At 41.7% G+C, this 20678-nt stretch overlaps 1 protein-coding gene across 2 annotated transcripts in view; it reads right to left on the reverse strand.

Annotated features, from left to right (window-relative positions):
- PDS5B (PDS5 cohesin associated factor B) overlaps positions 1-20678 on the reverse strand; it is a 143086-nt gene that overhangs the window by 60634 nt on the left and 61774 nt on the right. For both annotated transcript variants that reach the window (XM_084762487.1, XM_084762486.1), the window contains 6 exons: positions 15026-15166; positions 11918-12033; positions 5974-6068; positions 3816-3961; positions 2469-2620; positions 1053-1166 (listed from right to left, as the gene is read on the reverse strand). In XM_084762487.1, coding sequence (XP_084618613.1) covers positions 1053-1166; positions 2469-2620; positions 3816-3961; positions 5974-6068; positions 11918-12033; positions 15026-15166 — 764 coding nt within the window. The remainder of the gene's footprint in view (positions 1-1052; positions 1167-2468; positions 2621-3815; positions 3962-5973; positions 6069-11917; positions 12034-15025; positions 15167-20678) is intronic.

Below are 20678 nucleotides of genomic sequence, written 5' to 3' on the forward strand. Positions count from 1 at the left end.
ACCAACAACTGGAGAACGTATTCCACCTTCTGAGAAAAAAAAAATCCCAGCACAGTGAAGTTAAATAAACAATACTAGTATGTGTCACTATGTGTAGCTAACAGGTACCGTGCTGGAGCCACATGGCCCCGACTTCATATCCTGGCTCTTACTGCTGCCTGCCTGTCAAATTGAACTCCCTATGACTGCTCATCTTGTGTAAAACGTAAACTTCTGCGGTTACTTTTCAGTTGTAATGTAAAGCCAGAGACAGAGGTACATATTACAGGACTCCAAACAGCACATGCCAGCACACCACAGCTCCACGTAAAGTGACAGGAGTGCATGTAAGTATGGAAATAAAGACTAAGTCCCTTAAATATTTCAAGTTCCCTTAGACTTCTAATTTCAGAGCACTTTCTCCTCAACAGCTCTAATTATGTTTGCTGGAATAACATGAGTCTGAATGTCCGAACCTACAGGAAGTGTTCACGCCTTCATGTGATTCAGTTAGGTCAGCAGTCTATCTACTATATCCAAAGCCAATTCCTTCCCTGGCCATCTGAAGGGCCTTTCTGAATGAGACATGGGAGTGACAATGTATTTGTGAGCTCTGCCCTAATGCTAACCTACATCACTATATTGAGGACAAACAGCATAGAAAGTTTCACTCTACTACACTACAGAATAATTTAAATTAGTACCGTGTTAAGAGTAGGAAGATAGTATTTTCATAATGTGGACCTTTTTAACACCTGGGGGGTGGGGAAATAGGTATATCACCTTTCTTGAAATGCCATCAACATGAAAATCTAGAGAGAGAGAAAAATCAAATCCTTAATGATTTCATGCCAAATAACTAGCCAGTGTTAACTGGTTTTATATCTGCTTAATCAAATGTTGGTGAAAGAACTTTCTAAAAAGAAAAAGAAATAGCCCATTAATTTATTGTGTCTTGAACCTTTAAACAATGATTTCATTATGATAACATTTACATTACTTAGGCTCCCCCCGCCCCCCCCCCCAGCCACACACTACAAGAGCGGAAAGGCAGCGTGGCTCTGGAAACATACTTCACAGCATTCAAGTCCAGGGTCGCATACAAGTAATACAAGCACTTCATCCGTTCCGTGGTTTCCAAGTTGTGAGGGACCATGTACTGAGCAAAGATCCGCTCAACAAGTAACCTAGAAAAGAGAAGATTGTAAGTGTACTAAGTTTGTATTTAAAATTCTAAAAGCTGCAAAAATCATAAATTAAGTAAGCCCCTTCTTTCCAGGGTAGAGAAGACATTTCTGTCTAAGAGGGTCCAAAGGGAAGATTTAGCTCTGTATGTGTGCAGCAACCCTACAAACAGCTGATGACTGCAAAATGACCTTGGAAATTGTATATCACATACTAAATTTCCATAGTTTCTGTATAATAAAGTTCAGGAAACTACGCCAGGTCCCTCTAGAGATCCAAATATCAATATCAAATTGAAGCTACAAACAACTTTTTATCACTTTGACTTTTCATCACTCTAAACTAGAGACGTGGCTAGTGACGGCACAGAGAGAGCGGAGAGGAGCTGCTGCAGCCCGCTCCTGGCTCCTGTACAATACCCAGGCCAGTAGTCACTGCCACTGGAGCCACAGATACCCAGGGACAGGGCACCGAAATGTCATATCAAATTATAGCAGGAATGTGTGCACTGGTGCCTCACGCTCAGGTGCAAAAGCTGTTATTTAATAAAAAGTATTTCCTAAGATACATCATTAAATATTAACAGTCTATGGCAGTGGTTCTCAACCTCTGGGTTGTGACCCCTTTGGGGAAGCAAACAATCATTTCACAGGGTTGCATGTCAGATAGATATTCAAATTACAATTCATAACAGTAGCAAAATTACAGTTATGAAGTAGCAAGAAAATAATTTTATGTTTGGAGGTCACTACAACACTGTGTTATAAGGTCCCAGCGTTAGGGAAGATTGAGACCCACTGGTTTATGGCTTCTTCTCCCAGTGGCTTGCTATAGACACACATTTTGGAATACACTAACAATTCACCAACTCAGATTCTAAACAGAATATAGTGTCTACTGAGGGCTATAACATATTTTTTAGAAATTTATAACCTGCCTTTAGTCTTGAGTGAAAAACATTTAACTTAAACTACCTAAAGGATTTATTTTCACATGAACTGTGTTTAAAATGTGACAAACGTCCTTTTAATGTGTTTTTCTATATAACAGAACCTTAAATGACAACAGCTATATTCCTACTTTTAGATATTACCCTGTAAAAAGTTAGTGTAAAAAAAAAATCTACTCATCCAAAGTCATCTATGCAGGCTTCATCTACAGCTTTGCTTGCGGGAAAACTCTGCATTATACGTGCCCTGTACTAAAAGCAGGAGGGTATTTGAAGCCATAAAGAAAATACGAAAAATGTATTTAACATCAAAGCTCCCTGTGAAAAGCATGTGTCCACGTGGTCCATGACTTACCGATCATCAATGCTGTTCTGATAATATATGTGTAGCAGCTTGTCCTTGACCCAGGATATCTGTTTTGCAGCATCTTTGCCAGCTGCAGACTGTAAAGCGTATTTCTTATAAATCTGGGCAAGTCCCATCATGGCTTCTTTACGTACTCGCCACTTAAAGCAAAAACATATAAAAGTTCTTTTTAAAAAGTGCTTCTGTTACCTGTGGTGGTGGCGCATGCTGTTCGTCTGAGCACTCAGGAGGCAGAGGTAGGCCAATCTCTTGAGGCCAGCCTGCTTGGTATACAGAGCAGTTCAAGACAGCCAGGGCTACACAGAGAAACCAAAACAAACACAAGCTTCCATTATGAATTCCATTATGTAATGGTTAACCTTCAATGTCAGCCCGACTAGATTTACAGCTGCCAAGGAAACACACTGGGCACTATGTGAAGTGCTTCCAGGCAAGATTAACTGAGAAGAATTAACAGTCTCTCTCTCTCTCTCTCTCTCTCTCTCTCTCTCTCTCTCTCTCTCTCTCTCTCTCTCTCTCTCTCTCTCTCTCTCTCTCTCAAAATAAAGATTTATGTATGCATGTATGTATGTACGTATGTATGTACGTATGTAATGTATATGAGTGCTTTATTTGCATGTACACCTGCACACCAGAAGAGGGCAGTGATCACATTGTAGATGGTTGTGAACCACCATGTGGTTGCTAGGAATTGAACTTTAGGACCTCTGGAGGAGCAAGCAGCGCTCTTAGTCACTGAGCCACCTTTCTAGCCCAAGACAACTCCCTCTTAATGTGGACAGAGGCATCCTCAGACTAGGGTCCCTGGCTAGAGAAAACTATAGCTGGCTGAGCACAGTATCAACTCTTCACTTTACATACTCTACCTTATCTGGACCTCAGATGCTTGCAAATTATAATTTCATTATTTAGGGGGGAAAGTATTCTCAAATGACTACTAATATACTTCAAGTATTAAAAATAAAACTCTGGGCCAAATAGCAGTGTTGCAAACCTTTAATCCCAGCACTCAGGAGGCAGGGACAGGTGGAGCTCCGTGAGTTTGGGCTAGCCTGATCTACAGAGTGAGTTCCAGGACAGCCAGGGCTACATAGAGAAACCCTGTGTAGAAAAACAAAAACCAAAAAAACCTCTGCTGGGTATGGTGGTGCATATCTATAATCTCAGCACTCATGGCAGCAGAGAAAGGAGGATCTCCTTGAGTTCATGGTCAGCCTAGTCTATAGAGAGAATTCCAGGACACCCAGGAGCTACATAGTCAGACTGTCTCAAAAATAAAATAAAAATAAACAAAAGCAAGACAAACCCCTCTGGGAATTAACCAGTCCTACTTACCCGTTTGTCCAATGTTCGCTCTCTCACAAAGTTAAGTAAGTGATCATTGACTAGGAGAATGTCCTTTTTAGCAGCTGTTACTATAGACACAATAACATCGTGTCTGATCGCTTCCTCAGGGTCATGTGACCTCACTTTAAGATACTCTGAAAGGTAAGAGCTTATGATTAAAATTAGAATCATGTCGTTTTAAAAAATTGGAAAGATCTTTGCAAATCAACAGAGCAAAAGCAAACCCTCAGTAGAATGTTCACTATTCCAGGAAAAGCAAGGGAGCAAGGGAAGGAGTGGGGCTGGTCCTTCCCTCACAATCTAAATGCCATCTGCAACTGAAAAGGGAAGTTCCCCTCCATTCCCAGGGCAGGGGAGTTAATGACATGCATGTGTCACTGCTAAGCCGTCAGGTAACGTCATTACTGTTTTCCATATAAAATAAAATCTTCTACTCAGCTGGTACTGCTAGGAAATCGTGGGGTATGTCCATTTCTATCCTGTGAGCAGTGAAGCCCTGGATCTGGCTGCGGAAGGAGAAGAGCTAAGACTGGCCGACCAGATCTTGTCTACCTGGGACCCAGCCAGCTGAAGCCGAGGTACCTACAGTGAGAACCTCCTAGGAAACACCTCATTGCAGCAAAAGGAAACTTAGGAACTTCAGATTCATTGCTTTATAGTGAACACTTTCAAACAGCTTTTTGCTTAATGCACATGCATGTGCATGCACACACACTACCATCTATGTGGTCATGACCTACTAAGGTTTCTGAGAAAACAATCTAATGCAAAAAAGAAAGAAAGAAAGAAAGAAAGAAAGAAAGAAAGAAAGAAAGAAAGAAAGAAAGAAAGAAAGAAAGGCAAATTGAAGGTGGGGGGAAAAGGTTATTGCTAATTTTTTTAAAGAGGGGAAAAAAACCTCCCCACCAAAACTAAATTCAGAAAAAATAGAATTAATAACATTATAAGATTATTAGATTATAAATACCATTATAGTAATAGACTAAATAGTATATAAAATATTGTGTTATAATAATAAAAGAATATCCAGAAGAAGAGGATGAGAGAACACAAAGTGAGAAATACAGACACAGACACAACATACACACCCAGGAGTGAAAGTGAGAGAGACAGAGAGAGAGAAAGAGACAGAGATTTGTGGGAGAGGTGTTAAACAAATGAAAAACGGGCTGTTTTAGATCTGACTGACAATAACTCAATATATTTGGAAGCATTACTATGATAAGCTACTACTTAAAATACTGAAGATGGACTTTGTTTACACAGAAACTCAGAGGTAACAGAAGGCCTGAAGGCACACTGAGATCGAAGGCAGTCTGAAATGTGCAATGTGGGACTTAAATAAATAACTGTTCAAATACAAAAGAATAGAGTAGTAAGAAAAAAATGAGAACAAACAAAATCTGTGGGACACAAGGGAAGGAAATGGGCAATGCAAAGAAAAAACACATAATGAAGACTGAAGTTCAACTCCATCAAAGGCACACATGACTTCAATGAAATGCTTTAACAGGACAGCACTATGGTCAACCACATAAAGAAGACAGCAGGTAACTATAAAATCCCAAGAGTGATGCAGACCAGACTCCAGAGCTACCTTTAGTGGCTCTGCAGGGCCACTAAAGAGAATGGCCTGCAGGGATTCTGGCGGTAATTATCCCTCCTTCTCCTTTTAATCTCATAAGCACAACAAATGCTAACATTTGTACAGAAGATATACATGGCTGTTCATGATTAAAATTAAACAGGTATATGATATCCTCATTACTTCAGAAATTGGAAGTGAAATGCTTAATGCTTATATAGATTTTAAGTCATCTCCATTAATTCTAGTTAACTTGGTTAAAATGACTCACTTAAGTTCATAAAATATCAGAGCATTAAATGTTAAAAATCTTCAAAATCAAGACCTATTCAAGTTAAAATATTTGAAAATGTGCAGTTGTTTTTAAACAAAGAGCTACCTTAATTCATGAAATTACTTCCAAAAAACTGTTTCTAGTGTGCACAGGAACTATTAATGAATAAAGAGAAAAGGCAGCTATCAGAAATACCTAAGAGAACGGTTTTCTCTGTGAACGTTTTTGCCCCCTCTATGATGCTTTATTTTCCTCACTGAAGAACATCCAGGAATATGTGCTATTACCTGTTAAATCCTTTGCTAAATCAGGATGGTTCATGAGGCAGTGGCTAGCAAATTTCACACATTCCAGGCGGATTGGTACGTGGATATCATTAAACCTGATAAAAGATTAAAAACAATAGAGTGCTCTTTAAAACAACCAAAATAGATTATTTTAATCTATACTTATTTTGCATTTTTCTCTTATTAACAAATATAAAAATCCAAAATAGGGGCCTGGGAAGATAATGGGATTCATAAGGTTCTTGGTAAAGGATCTAATTTAATTCTGAGCATCTGAATAAAAAGTTGAATGTGGTGGCACACACTTAGGACCCCAGTGGTTCTTAAGAAGAAACAGGGACGCCTGTCCAGCCAGCCAAGTTAAATCTGCAAGCTGAGGTACTGATGACACTCTAGCTTGGGTATTGTGACACTCCAGCTCGGGTACTGATGACACTCTAGCTCGGGTACTGATGACACTCTAGCTCAGGGACTGATGACACTCTAGCTCAGGGACTGATGACACTCTAGCTCAGGGACTGATGATACTCTAGCTCAGCTCGGGTACTGATGACACTCTAGCTCGGGTACTAATGACACTCTAGCTCGGGTACTGATGACACTCTAGCTCAGGGACTGATGACACTCTAGCTCGGGTACTGATGACACTCTAGCTCGGGTACTGATGACACTCTAGCTCAGCTCGGGTACTGATGACACTCTAGCTCGGGTACTGATGACACTCTAGCTCAGGGACTGATGACACTCTAGCTCAGGGACTGATGACACTCTAGCTCAGGGACTGATGACACTCTAGCTCGGGTACTGATGACACTCTAGCTCAGGGACTGATGACACTCTAGCTCAGGGACCGATGACACTCTAGCTCAGGGACTGATGACACTCTAGCTCGGGTACTGATGACACTCTAGCTCGGGGACTTATGACACTCTAGCTCAGGGACTGATGACACTCTAGCTCAGGGACTGATGATACTCTAGCTCAGCTCGGGTACTGATGGCACTCTAGCTCAGGGACTGATGACACTCTAGCTCAGGGACTGATGACACTCTAGCTCGGGTACTGATGATACTCTAGCTCGGGTACTGATGACACTCTAGCTCAGGGACTGGTGACACTCTAGCTCAGGGACTGATGACACTCTAGCTCGGGTACTGATGACACTCTAGCTCGGGTACTGATGACACTCTAGCTCGGGTACTGATGACACTCTAGCTCAGGGACTGATGACACTCTAGCTCAGGGACTGATGACACTCTAGCTCAGGGACTGATGACACTCTAGCTCGGGTACTGATGACACTCTAGCTCAGGGACTGATGACACTCTATGTCACAGTCAGTGGAGATGGCAGCCTCTAGAGGATGACAAGAGGCAAACATCTGGCCTCCATGATCACAAGCACACACCCTCAGGTACACTCATTTGTATGTAGATACAGACATGCACTAAAAAAATTCATAGTGGAACAAGACCATTTTAATAGTTTCTGGGCATATTACTACATAAACTAGAATATTCTCTATTTATATCCTGTTAGGACTGTAAAATTCTGAGGAACTTGTGTTTTCCATTGGACTAATAATGACAAATGCTTCCCATAGTTACTGTATTTCAAATATGTCTGTTCTGTAACTGTGTATGTTTATATGCATTATATGCATATAATGCATATAAACATATTATGTTTTATAAACTTGTATATGTTCATTTAAATTTTATACTATGTCTGAGAAGAGATTTCCTTGGTGTTTTTTTCTTAATTATAGAACACAAACAAGTGTGTGACAAACCTTACTCCGTTAAGTTTATATCCTATGTTCTAAATTATATCCAAAAATTGTTCTTATCCTATTAACCATAAGAATTATCTCATTTCCAACTAATAACAAGACCATCTTTATACTCTCTATCTACACCTTATTTACCTATAACAGGACGGCCTGTAAGTGTTCACCCACACAGTGCCTGCCTACGAGTCGGTGTCCCTATCTTCTTATTCTGATGTCAATTAGCAGAACCTTTCACTCCTACATCCTACAGATGGGTCGTCAGGGTTGGACACATACCTGTATTGGGCATGGGATTCAGATTCCTTAGCCAGACAATCTGACAGCCCTGCATGCGTATTATATCTAATTGTCCATCAGTTATTAATGTTCAAGGTCTATATACAACAGTTCCAAAAGGCAGACCAATGACTTAAATTTTGCTTACATGGCAATAACATTAAAGCCAAGGGTTCTCAGTAAGTCTGTGTTACTCTTTTTTTTGAAGATTTATTCATTATGTATACAATCTCTGCCTTCATGTAGGCCAGAAGGAAGAACCAGATGACATAATAGATGGCTGTGCTTACTTCTGAAAAAATCAAAGGCTCAAGTATTTTTATCACTTAACACTAAAAGACACAGCTAGAGTGATCAAAGCCGGCAAGACAGCTCAGCAGGTGAACACAACCTGAGCATCTCATGACCTGAAGTCAGCCCCTGGGATCCGTGACAATATAAACAGGAAGCTGAGGATGGAGCTCAGTGGTAGTGCGACTGTCTCGCATGCACAGGAGGACTCTGGTTCAGTCCTCAGTACACCTAGCACCCCTCAAAATATCATGTTTTTAAAAGAAAACTGTGTCTTCAACTTCAGCAGCAGCACATTATTTAAGATGCTCTTATCAGGGAAAAACATTGTTCTATGAAGTACAACATTCTCTTAAGGCCCAGGTGTCCAACATCGGCAACGCTCAGCATTTCACGAATAAGCATATAATTTATGACTATTATAAAGAAATATATCTATTAAAATACTTGTAGCTCCTCAGGTCTGGTGGGGAACTTTGTTTTTATTGTTTTGTTTTATTTGAGACAGGGTCTCACTAAGTAAGTCTTGGCTGGCCTAGAACTCACTATGTAGACCAGGCTGGTGTCAAACTCACAGAGATCTGCCAGCCTCTCTAGTGCAGGGACTAAATGTATGCTATGCATCACCACAACAGACTTAAAGGGCTTTTTCTTTCTTACTCTCTGTGGTGGTGAGATTCAAACCCTGGGACTTACAGTGCTAGGTTAAAGTTATAGCATGGACCTCCATTCCAGCCCAAATGTGGTGGTATTTGATACTGTACACAGCAATGGTCTGTTTCTGACTCTACTGGACAGTAATTAGATGCCATCCTGGTTTGTGAAGATGCTCTCAGTGACATTTGCATAACACATCTTAAGATGTGTCCCTTTCATTCACCCACACCCAATTTTTAACTAAATAAATGAACTTGAAACCAAGTTGCAATAGCTTAAGCTGCTTCAATGCTTTATCTTATTGTAAGAAATCTAGAAATCAGAAGCAAAATGTTTGTAAAGGTGTAAAGCTTACTAGTCCCTTAATATTATCAAATTGAGTCAAATCAAAGCTAAGAAATCAGATTGGACATTTAAAGACCAAATCAAAAGGCGTCCATCTCACCAATCAGAAAACAATCCAGCCAGGCGCACACCCTCACCAATCAGAGAACTGACCAGCCGGGTGCAGTGCTGGTCATCTCTACTCTCAGCACCCGAGAAAGAAGACAGACAATTCAAACCAAAAGATGAGACTTAGTAAAGCCACTGACATCAAAAAGGGAAACAGTCATAGCATTGCAAATACTGAAACACAGAGAAAATGGAATCATGGTCTTGAATCCTATTTGTTTGATAATGACTTGACTCTTTTATCTGTTCTGAGCAAGGTCTGAAGGATTAAAATCTTCCCTCATCTGGGTCAAAGTAGTTTCAGCTAGAATATCTACAATGCTTTTCTATTTTTTTAAAATATTTATTTATTTATTTATTATTATGTATACAGTGCTCTGCCTGCATGTACACCTGCAGGCCACACGAGGCATCAGATCACACTGTAGATGGTTGTGAGCCACCATGTGGTTGCTGGGAATTGAACTCAGGACCTCTGGAGGAGCAGTTGGTGCCCTTAACCTCTGAGCCATCTCTCCAGCCCTGCTTTCATATTTTTAAAGTCAAAGATCTCTTTAGTGAAAGCAATGAACTTTTCCCACAGACAAGCAGTAAATATAAGCCCACTCACAAGTTTCATGGGCCACTGTAAGCAACAGAGAACCGAAGCACCTGTCCTCTAAGAAACACAGAAGCTGTATTTGATGGCACATACTTAAGCCCAGGCAGGAGAATCACAAAGGGAAGTGGGGGAGGGAAGGCAGGATGCAACTACCTGCCTCTGCTGCAGAGCTGGAACTAAAGAGCAACCGCCACATTCCGCTGTCATTTGCTGTTACGCTCACTAGTACCTTTACCCATGCAGTCTCCCAAACCATCTAACTAGACAGAGCATGGGGAGGAGCTACCGCAGGTCAAGCTGCAAAGTCAGCTGCAATTACTGCTTTGATTATAAGTTTATAGTTGTAACAAAAACTATGAGACAGCCTTAAAAATGTTCCATTTTTCAAAAATCACCAAAGACAAAACAAAATAAAAAGATAAAAAAAATTTTCAAGTACAGCAGTCATTACCAACATTGAAAACTATATATTAGAAAAATCCTTCATTTATTTTTAAGTTAGAGTTTCACATAGTCTAGGCTGTTGTCAAGACTGGCCTTAAGCTAACTAACTTTCTTTCTTTTAAATTGAGAGTATCTGCACAGGAAAATTCCCTATAGCTCACACCCTTAGTAGCTGCACTGCACCCAACCCCACTGACTATACACGGCACTATCGGCAGTGCTCAGGTCATCCTGTCTACTAACCAAGGTCTCCAAGCACTGAGAAACTACAAATCAATAGTTTTAAATTATACCTGGTATAAACTTATAGAAGTATCCTGTTATATAGTTTTCAACCATGACTAAAATAGAAAAAGGGCTTTTCTAGCTAGCCAGAAATCTGTCCTCTCAGCATCCCAGCTAAGGTTATGCCATGGAGACTGCTGTCTAGACACCAAGTGTAGAGTCAATACCTCATCCAGTAGGGACCATAGGGAAGGACTTGTCCCCTTTACATCAAAAATGACTTCTGTGAGCCTCTTTCCACTCTGGAAACAATGTAAAGGTCTACACTACACTGCACTCCCCACACTGCACAGCCATCAGACTGCAAGGAGAGTTCATATGTTCATGTGCTTAAGGTTTAAACATCACAGTGTAAAATCCAGTGCTCACTGATGTCTGTAATGTAGCATTCTGGAGAGAATTATTCCTTAAAAATTTAGTTTAAGAAATAATCTGGCCCTCGGCCAAAAGACTGAGTTTTCTGATTTCTGTCTCACACCTGGCATTTTAGTTGTATTATTTTTTCCGGTTGGTGAGCTTTTCTTCTTCCAAGAATAGTCACAGATCATTGGTAAGTTTGACTGTGTCTCTAGCAAAATTACTGTGCTGACTGGCCCAGACCTGGAGTTCTGAGGTAAGCAGTGGGAAGCCCTGTCTGGTCCATGCAGGGTTCGTCCAGAGCTGGAGAGTGAGGCCTTCACAAAGGGCTGGAAGTCTGCAGCCCCGCCTTCTGTCTGTGGTCTACAGACACGGTCTCCTGCTGCATCTCTGCCACCTCTTACCCACCTCCTTCCCTGAAGCAATGTCAGTTTATTGTTTTGGTCTTTAATCGACCCAAAAAGCATCTAGCAGCTACATAGAAAAGTTAGAAATGAACAGTGTGTTGCTTCTTGTGACGTGTGCCCTTAACCTTCTGATCTTCCTGTCTCGCTACACCTGGTTTACATGGTGCTGGAGACCGAGTGCCATAGGGCCTCGGACATGCTAGGTAAGCACTGTACCAACTGCGTTCTATCCCAAGCCTGAAAACCCTTCACTCTGATGATTTTGAAAGCAGAGCTTAAATGTGCACAGCATTAAAAAACAAAACAAAAAACAAAAAAACCCCAAAAAACAGATATGGATATAAACACATATTTTTTTAGAAACAGAAAACCACAATGTACCTGCCCAAGTAGCACTGCCAGAGGGGTTTGTTCTGAGAGGCCAGTTCTGAATCCTTTGCCCCAAACATTTTTGCCAGCAGCTTAACCACCTGGAGGCGTTCTTCATTATCATTGCTCTAAAACAAAGCACAGTGTCCTTAAACCTCAGAGTCAACACTCAGAACATGACCTACCCTAGGATTTCCCAGACCCGCTAATTCACACAAAACCTCTCCATGAATGCAGATGGTAAATGTAACAATATTCACAAAACTTTTCACAAAACAGGCAGCTATAATAAATATTTTAGCAGCCGGGCACAGTGTGCATGCCTTTGATCACAGCACTCTGGAGGCAGAGGCAAGTGGATGGCTGTGAATTCGAGGCCAGCCTGGTCAACAGAGTGAGTTCCAGTACCGCCAAGGCTACAGAGAGAATCCCTGTCTTAAAAAAAACAAACAAACAAAAAAAAAACAAAAAATAAAATAATCATTACATTAACACAGTACTGTAATGAGAAAATGTGTCTTAAGGTTCCTACTAAATATTAAAAGCCTCTCCTACAATTCAGGTAAATTTCTACTCAGAGTAAATTTTACAACTACTAAGGACTCTTGAAAAGTATGATTTTTTATACCAGACACTGGAAGAAGTAAATAGAGAACTCTTGTGTGTTTGTAGAAATAAATACGAGCAGGAGTCAGTTTCTACAGAATCTGTACAAACATCAGATTCGTAAAGGAAGGTCAACAGTGTGCTGAGGCATTAAGCATACAGCAAGCACATTTCTGCTTATTCATTGTATGCAGGCTGAATGTTCACCCTGAAGATGAAGATGCAGTTTTACTGTTGACTTTGTTACCACCAAATGACAATAGTTAAGTGATGGCCAGCTCAAATGCCAGACTTCCACAGAGAGTGCAACAGTCACATCTGTCAAACAGAACCGAGCTCAAGGTACTATGGATGTCACTGTACAAACAGTTCTTAAATTTTAAGACAGGGCCTCACGCTAGCAGTCAAGAAGCCCCTGTTGTAGGAGTTTTTCCTCCCTTCCCCAAAGCTCCCTGGAAATAATTTATTCATGAGATCCAATTATTATTTTACAACTACCAGGCCACATAGCTAGGCTCTTCTCTGACTAGCTGATAACTTAAAATAACCCACATGCTAATTTACATTATGCCACATGGCTGGCTACCTGAGCTCAGGCACCACATATCCATCCACTTTACATCTTGGCTGCTGAATCCTGAATCCTCACTCTATCGCAGAATCCCTTCTGCCTGCCAGATGCTCCACCCATTTCCTACCTCAGCCACAGGCCATAGGTTCTTTGACAGGTGTTACATCCATACAATACACAACAGATTCCCTCTACAAGTCCCCAAAAATAACCAAACTCTTCTGGCAACTTGTTTATTTGCTCTACAAATGGAGATTATACTCACAGCCATGAGTGATTTATATTCTGTACCTTCTAAATGTACTATCTCACCTAGCTCCTTGTGCCTCCACGGGCTTCTGTGTGGGGCTTTGAACCTGTGTGCAGGGCTTCTGATTCCTACAGCATCTAGACTCTTAACAGAGCTCAATTTCCCCCTCTTCTTCCCACACTACACATTAAGTTGGCTGAAAGCAGGGATAATAGTTACTTACTTTTATATTCCTCATAGTGTGTAAGAAAACACAATTAGGATTTACTAGAGAAAACCAGATTAACTGAGAAGTAATTAGATATGTTATTTGTGGTGGTGGTGGTGCACACTTTTAATCCCAGCACTCAAAAGGCAAAGACAGTCAGATTTCTGTAAGTTTGAGGCCAGCCTAGTCAACATACAGTTACAGATCAGCCAGTGATACAAAGAAACCTTGTCTCAAAAAAATAAAAATACAAAATAAAAACAAAAACTCACCAAAAGTATCAACCATATTTAAAAGAAGTTAGGAAAGCCAGTTAATCAAAGGGCTCATTTAAGAAATATATCACAGAAAAAAACAAACAAACAAACAAAAACAAAAAACAACAACAAAAAGAAATATATCAAAAATATACCCTAAACTAAAACAAGAACAAGTTACTCGTTATTCAGTGCCCACAGTACCAATATAAACTGTTTGGTTTATTTTTATTTTTAAAGTGGTAGATCAACATTTTTAGAAATAAGGAAATGCTCCAGGAAAATCATCCAACAACTTTTCTGGGTTGAGTACCGGGATCCATCAAAAGTTAGTGACGATAACTAGCCAGTATCCATCAAAAGCTAGTGACGATAACTAGCCAGTATCCATCAAAAGCTAGTGACAATAACTAGCCGGGACCCATCAAAAGCTAGTGATGATAACTAGCTGGGACCCATCAAAAGCTAGTGAGGATAACTAGCCGGGACCCATCAAAAGCTAGTGACGATAACTAGCCAGGACCCATCAAAAGCTAGTGAGGATAACTAGCCGGGACCCATCAAAAGCTAGTGACGATAACTAGGCAGGTTTAATTTTATAATGATTTGGTAGAGAAATCAAACTCCCCAGTTCTTCAAATGAAACTCAATTTATAGCATCATGTAATATCAGGGCAACAGAGATACACTAAAAACATTTCACAGATTTTTTTTTTTACCACAGGAAAGAAACTTAAAGCACAGGTAGCTGTGTGACACAGACGGATAATGAGGCCAAGCTACTCCTAACGCCCAATCAAGAGTTCAAGAAGACTGCTACAAATATGTGGAGCATGCCGCCATCCTGCTGATCTTTTTTTTCCCTTTCCATTTTTTGAGACAGGGTTTCTCTGTGTAGTGCTGGATGTCCTGGACTCACTCTGTAGACCAAGCTGGCCTCGAACTCAACGGCGACCCACCTGCCTCTGCCTCCTGAGTGCACCACCACCTCCAGCTCTGCTAATCATTTTTTTAAGTGGGATTTATTAGTAGGATGTCTACCATTAACTTGGTAGAGAGCACACCAAGCACTTAGAGACCCAGAGACAGGCAAGGCACAAAGCCATGAATGAACTATGACATTCTTTCTCATGTTGTAGTCACTAAACCAGTTGTAAGAACTCAAAGGCAACAGGCAATACTTTGCTGAACTTGTTAACACAGTCGTAGTATTTTTTACAATACTTACCTTTAACTTAAACTCAAGTTGGGGTAGAACAGAAAGTAGCAAATGGCTGTCAATGTTGTAGAGTTCCAAGATTAAGTCAAAGACATGCTCAGACAAATCACTGATAGATGTTTTCCCAAGCATCAGAACCTGGTTAAAAAACTGTTAAGAAGAAAGTATGTCATTACAAGAAACACCAAAGATAAACCATCTCAAGTTTTGATTATTATTTAATTAAAATTTTTATTATTATAAATGAAGTCTAACACAGAAACATTTCCACATGGAAAGCCACCACTCTCACCTAAAACATGAAACTCATTTTGCAGAGAGCAGCCCTGATACTCTGTATGGACTCACCATGGTTAATACCAGCAAATACCCTTACCATCCACTAAAACACCCTTACACCCTTACCATCCACTAAAACACCCTTACACCCTTACCATCCACTAAAACATCCTTACACCCTTACCATCCACTAAAACACCCTTACCATCCACTAAAACATCCTTACACCCTTACCATCCACTAAAACATCCTTACACCCTTACCATCCACTAAAACATCCTTACACCCTTACCATCCACTAAAACATCCTTACACCCTTACCATCCACTAAAACACCCTTACCATCCACTAAAACACCCTTACACCCTTACCATCCACTAAAACATCCTTACACCCTTACCATCCACTAAAACATCCTTACACCCTTACCATCCACTAAAACATCCTTACACCCTTACCATCCACTAAAACATCCTTACACCCTTACCATCCACTAAAATACCCTTACACCCTTACCATCCACTAAAACACCCTTACACCCTTACCATCCACTAAAACACCCTTACACCCTTACCATCCACTGAAACACTCAGCTGCACTCTGTGATACTCTGCTATCAACTCAAAAGCTAAAATATTGTCTCTGGGTTTCTCTTCAATCCAGAATAGAGTAGGGATTTCAGTGTCCACACGGGCAGGCTTTACAGAGGAGAGCTCCTCCTTGCTCTCAGGAAACAGGGCCCTTCCCCTGCTGCCCTTGCACATCAGAACTCCAGGTTCTCCTAGCTCTGAGTACAAAGATCTGCACGAGCACCCATCACTTGTGTTCTCGGTCTTTGGTTTTGATCTGAGTTAAACCATCAGCTGCGCTGACTCTCCAGCTTGCAATCTAACAAGGGACTACACCAGCCCCCATAGTAGCAAGAGCCAATTCAAGTAAATTTCCTCATATGCATGCACACATACACACATACACACTCTCACATGTTACCGGCTCTGCTTCTCTTGAGAACACTAAGATAATGATTCAGTCGCCTCACTGCAGCACACCTTGTTTACATTTGCATAAAAGAAATTAGAACATTTAAAATAAAGCTTTCTCGTACCTTCTGAGCGCTGCCTCACTCTGCTGTTCAACTGCACACCTTTATATTTTTAGTATGAAATGTCTTTCTAATCCTTTTCGTCTTCCTTTGCACTCTGATAAACTATGTGAACAGTTACAAAATCTGCAACACTAATTAAAATCCAACCAAGAGCATACGCAGGCAGCTGCTTTTAACTTCCACGCCAGGCCATCCATCATGCTACAACGCAATGAGCCAAGATATCAGGCATACTGACCAAGTTCCTTCTATTTAAAATCTTCCAAAAACGGATCCAGGTGTGCGGGTGCATGCCTTTACTACTTCAGAGCCGCAGAGGGAAGATCTCTGTGAGTTCGAGGACAGCCTAGTCTACATAGAGAGTTCCAGGCCAGCCAGGGCTACACAGTGAGACTCTGTCTTAAAAACTTAAAAACAAATAAAAACATCTAGCACTGTATAACATTAATCCAAAATATATATTAGCAGCTTCCTATGTCTCCTCAGAGAAAGAGTTAAGGATTCGAACCACACAAGGCACTCTGACTGCTTGCTCTGAAAGTTAACATACAACTTGGTTTCTCTTGTACTGCATACTGAAGGTACAAAGGCGAAGACTTCACATCTCCTTTGGCTTACTTCTAGCTTTTGGGCTCTATAAATGAAGACTGTGAACAGTGCAGACTACCTAGTCAAAAGTACGAGGACCACAGAGGAAGAAAGGCAAAGATGGGGCTGGAGAGATGACTCAGGGGTTAAGAGCACTGGCTGCTCTTCCAGAGGACCTAAGTTCAACTCCCAGAACCCACATGGTGGCTCATAAACACCTATAATGTGATCTGATGCCCTCTTCTGGTCTGCAGATGTACATACAGACAGAGCACTGTATACATAATAATAAATAAATCTTTAAAAGAACAAAAGAAAGAAGGAAGGAAAGAAAGAAAGAGGTGAAGATGATCAGACACACTGTATGAAATTCCCTGGGGTGTTTTGAGTAAGAGTGGCCCCACTGATTCACATACATGAACACTTAGGCACCAAGGAGTGAAACTTTTTGAAAGGATTAGAAAAATTAGGAGGTATGGCCTTGTTGGAGAAAGTATGTCACCAGGGGTGGGCTTTGCAGTTTCATAAGCCCACACCAAGGCCAGTGTGTCCCTCTGTCTGCTGCCTGGGCCATAGGAACGTAGCTCTCAGCTACTTCTCCAGCACCGCGCCTGTCACTATGCTCCCACCATAATAAGAATGGGCTAACCCTTTGAAACTGCAAACAAGCTCCAGTTAAATGCTTTCCTTTGTACCAGTTGCTTTGGTTTTGTGCTTCTTCAAAGAAATATAATAGTGACTCAGATATTCCCAAAGAATAAAAAATCATTTTTTAAGAAGAAAACAATTTCTCTCCTTTATTTACTGGTTTTCTAAAACAACTTGTTGACTTTTTTCCTTAGTCATCAATTTTGTGGAAAAGAAACATAAAAATATCAAGATGGGGGCCTGGAGAGATGGCTCAGCGGTTAAGAGCACTGACTGCTCTTCCAGAGGTCCTGAGTTCAATTCCCAGCAACCACATGGTGGCTCACAACCATCTATAATATGATCTGATGCATACGGTATACATAATAAATAAATCTTTTAAAAAAGATATCAAGATGTTAAATTCCAGTTCAGGTTGAAATTTTGTCTTTAAAATTTGTACTAATAAAAAATGTGTACTTATAAATTTTTCCTGTTTATAAAAAAAAAGTATTAGAGAGGCTAGAGAGATAGCCTACTGATTAAGAGTACTGGCTGCTCTTTCAGAAGACCCAGGTTCAATCCCCAGCACCCAGAATCCACATGGCAGTTAACCTCTGACTGCTGACTAAAGTCCCAGGGATTCTGACGGCCTCTCTGGCCTTTAGGGATACTGCATGCACATATACATATGGGCAAAACACTTACACAGGTAAAATAATACAAAAAAATTTAAATATCAGTAAAATCCCTCCATCTACCTTTTCCTTAACAAAGAACAAAAGTTTTTTTGCCAACTTGGCCATGACAGTGGTTAAACCATCACTACCTTCTCTATTACCCTGAAAATAAATAAATAAATAACCTTGCAAGCTGGAAGTAAAGAAAAACAAGTGCCTTACACAGGCCATCAAAAAATGTATTATTTGTGGTATACAGATGAGACATACATGCAGATTAAATACAGACATAATAAATATGAATAGAAGAGGGAAATGAGAAAACAGAGGCTAAGAGAATCTAGATATAAACACAGGGGAGGCGGGGGGAGAGAGATGGAATACTATGAGGGGGATTTTCTGGAGAAGAGATAGGGCATAAGCACAGGTGAGGAGTGTATATGAGGGCAGGAGGACGGGTGAGGAGCGTATATGAGGGCAGGAGGACGGGTGAGGAGCGTATATGAGAGCGGGAGGACGGGTGAGGAGCGTATATGAGAGCGGGAGGACGGGTGAGGAGCATATATGAGAGCGGGAGGACGGGTGAGGAGCGTATATGAGAGCGGGAGGACGGGTGAGGAGCGTATATGAGAGCGGGAGGACGGGTGAGGAGCGTATATGAGGGCAGGAGGACGGGTGAGGAGCGTATATGAGGGCAGGAGGACGGGTGAGCAGCATGTATGAGAGCGGGAGGACGGGTGAGGAGCGTATATGAGAGCGGGAGGACGGGTGAGGAGCATATATGAGAGCGGGAGGACGGGTGAGGAACATATATGAGAGCGGGAGGACGGGTGAGGAGCATATATGAGAGCGGGAAGACGGGTGAGGAGCATATATGAGGGCGGGAGGACGCGTGAGCAGCATATATGAGAGCGGGAGGACGCGGGAGGAGTGTATATGAGGGCGGGAGGACGCGTGAGGAGCGTATATGAGGGCGGGAGGACGGGTGAGGAGTGTATATGAGAGCGGGAGGACGGGTGAGGAGTGTATATGAGAGCGGGAGGACGGGTGAGCAGCATATATGAGAGCGGGAGGACGCGTGAGGAGTGTATATGAGAGCGGGAGGACGGGTGAGGAGTGTATATGAGAGCGGGAGGACGGGTGAGGAGTGTATATGAGAGCGGGAGGACGGGTGAGGAGCATATATGAGAGCGGGAGGACGCGGGAAGAGTGTATATGAGAGCGGGAGGACGGGTGAGGAGCGTATATGAGGGCGGGAGGACGCGGGAGGAGCGTATATGAGGGCGGGAGGACGGGTGAGGAGTGTATATGAGGGCGGGAGGACGCGGGAGGAGCGTATATGAGGGCGGGAGGACGGGTGAGGAGCGTATATGAGAGTGGGAGGACGGGTGAGGAGCATATATGAGAGCGGGAGGACGCGGGAGGAGTGTATATGAGAGCGGGAGGACGGGTGAGGAGTGTATATGAGAGCGGGAGGACGGGTGAGGAGTGTATATGAGAGCGGGAGGACGGGTGAGGAGCATATATGAGAGCGGGAGGACGCGTGAGGAGTGTATATGAGAGCGGGAGGACGGGTGAGGAGCGTATATGAGAGTGGGAGGACGGGTGAGGAGTGTATATGAGAGCAGGAGGACGCGTGAGGAGTGTATATGAGAGCGGGAGGACGGGTGAGGAGCGTACATGAGAGTGGGAGGACGGGTGAGGAGCGTATATGAGAGTGGGAGGACGGGTGAGGAGCATATATGAGGGCGTGAGGACGCGTGAGGAGTGTATATGAGGGTGAAAGGACAGATGTGGGAGGGGTGAGAATATGAAAAAGGCACAGTAATTTATGGAAATGTTATATGGGGGGGCTCTTTATTTATCAGAATAACTTAAAATGAATTTTTAAAAGGCAAGAGAAACTGTAAGAAAAAGAACTGAGTATCCACAAAGTCTATCTCTACAAGAATACTGACCCAGTGAGTCTGGCACATTCCTGCAGAGTGAGCCTCAATACATGGTCTGCAAAATGAAGGGCTATGCAACTGCTCTTCTTATGCAAATATAGGACAGCTGGAGGCTGCCATAATATTTTCTAATTTAGTAACGGCAACATGCAACTCTGACTAAAAATTACCTCACAAAAATTAGCAAAACTGTTTGGAACAGGTGAGTACATAACACAAGTTAAACCAGCAACACCTGTACCAGCATGAAAGCAGAGAACAGGAAAACCCATCTTTGGAAGGCTAAATTAAAACCTAGTTACACAAAGTTACAAAAAATTATTTCACTTAAGTAACATTTTTTTCTTCCATCATCCCAAGGACTGACCCCAGCTGGTATGGGCAAAAGCAAAGACTCACTGAGATTAGGCAACTTAAAATTTTTAATTATTACA

This window comes from Acomys minous, assembly GCF_964271855.1.
Source record: "Acomys minous genome assembly, chromosome: 16".
Classification (NCBI taxonomy): Eukaryota; Metazoa; Chordata; class Mammalia; order Rodentia; family Muridae; genus Acomys; species Acomys minous.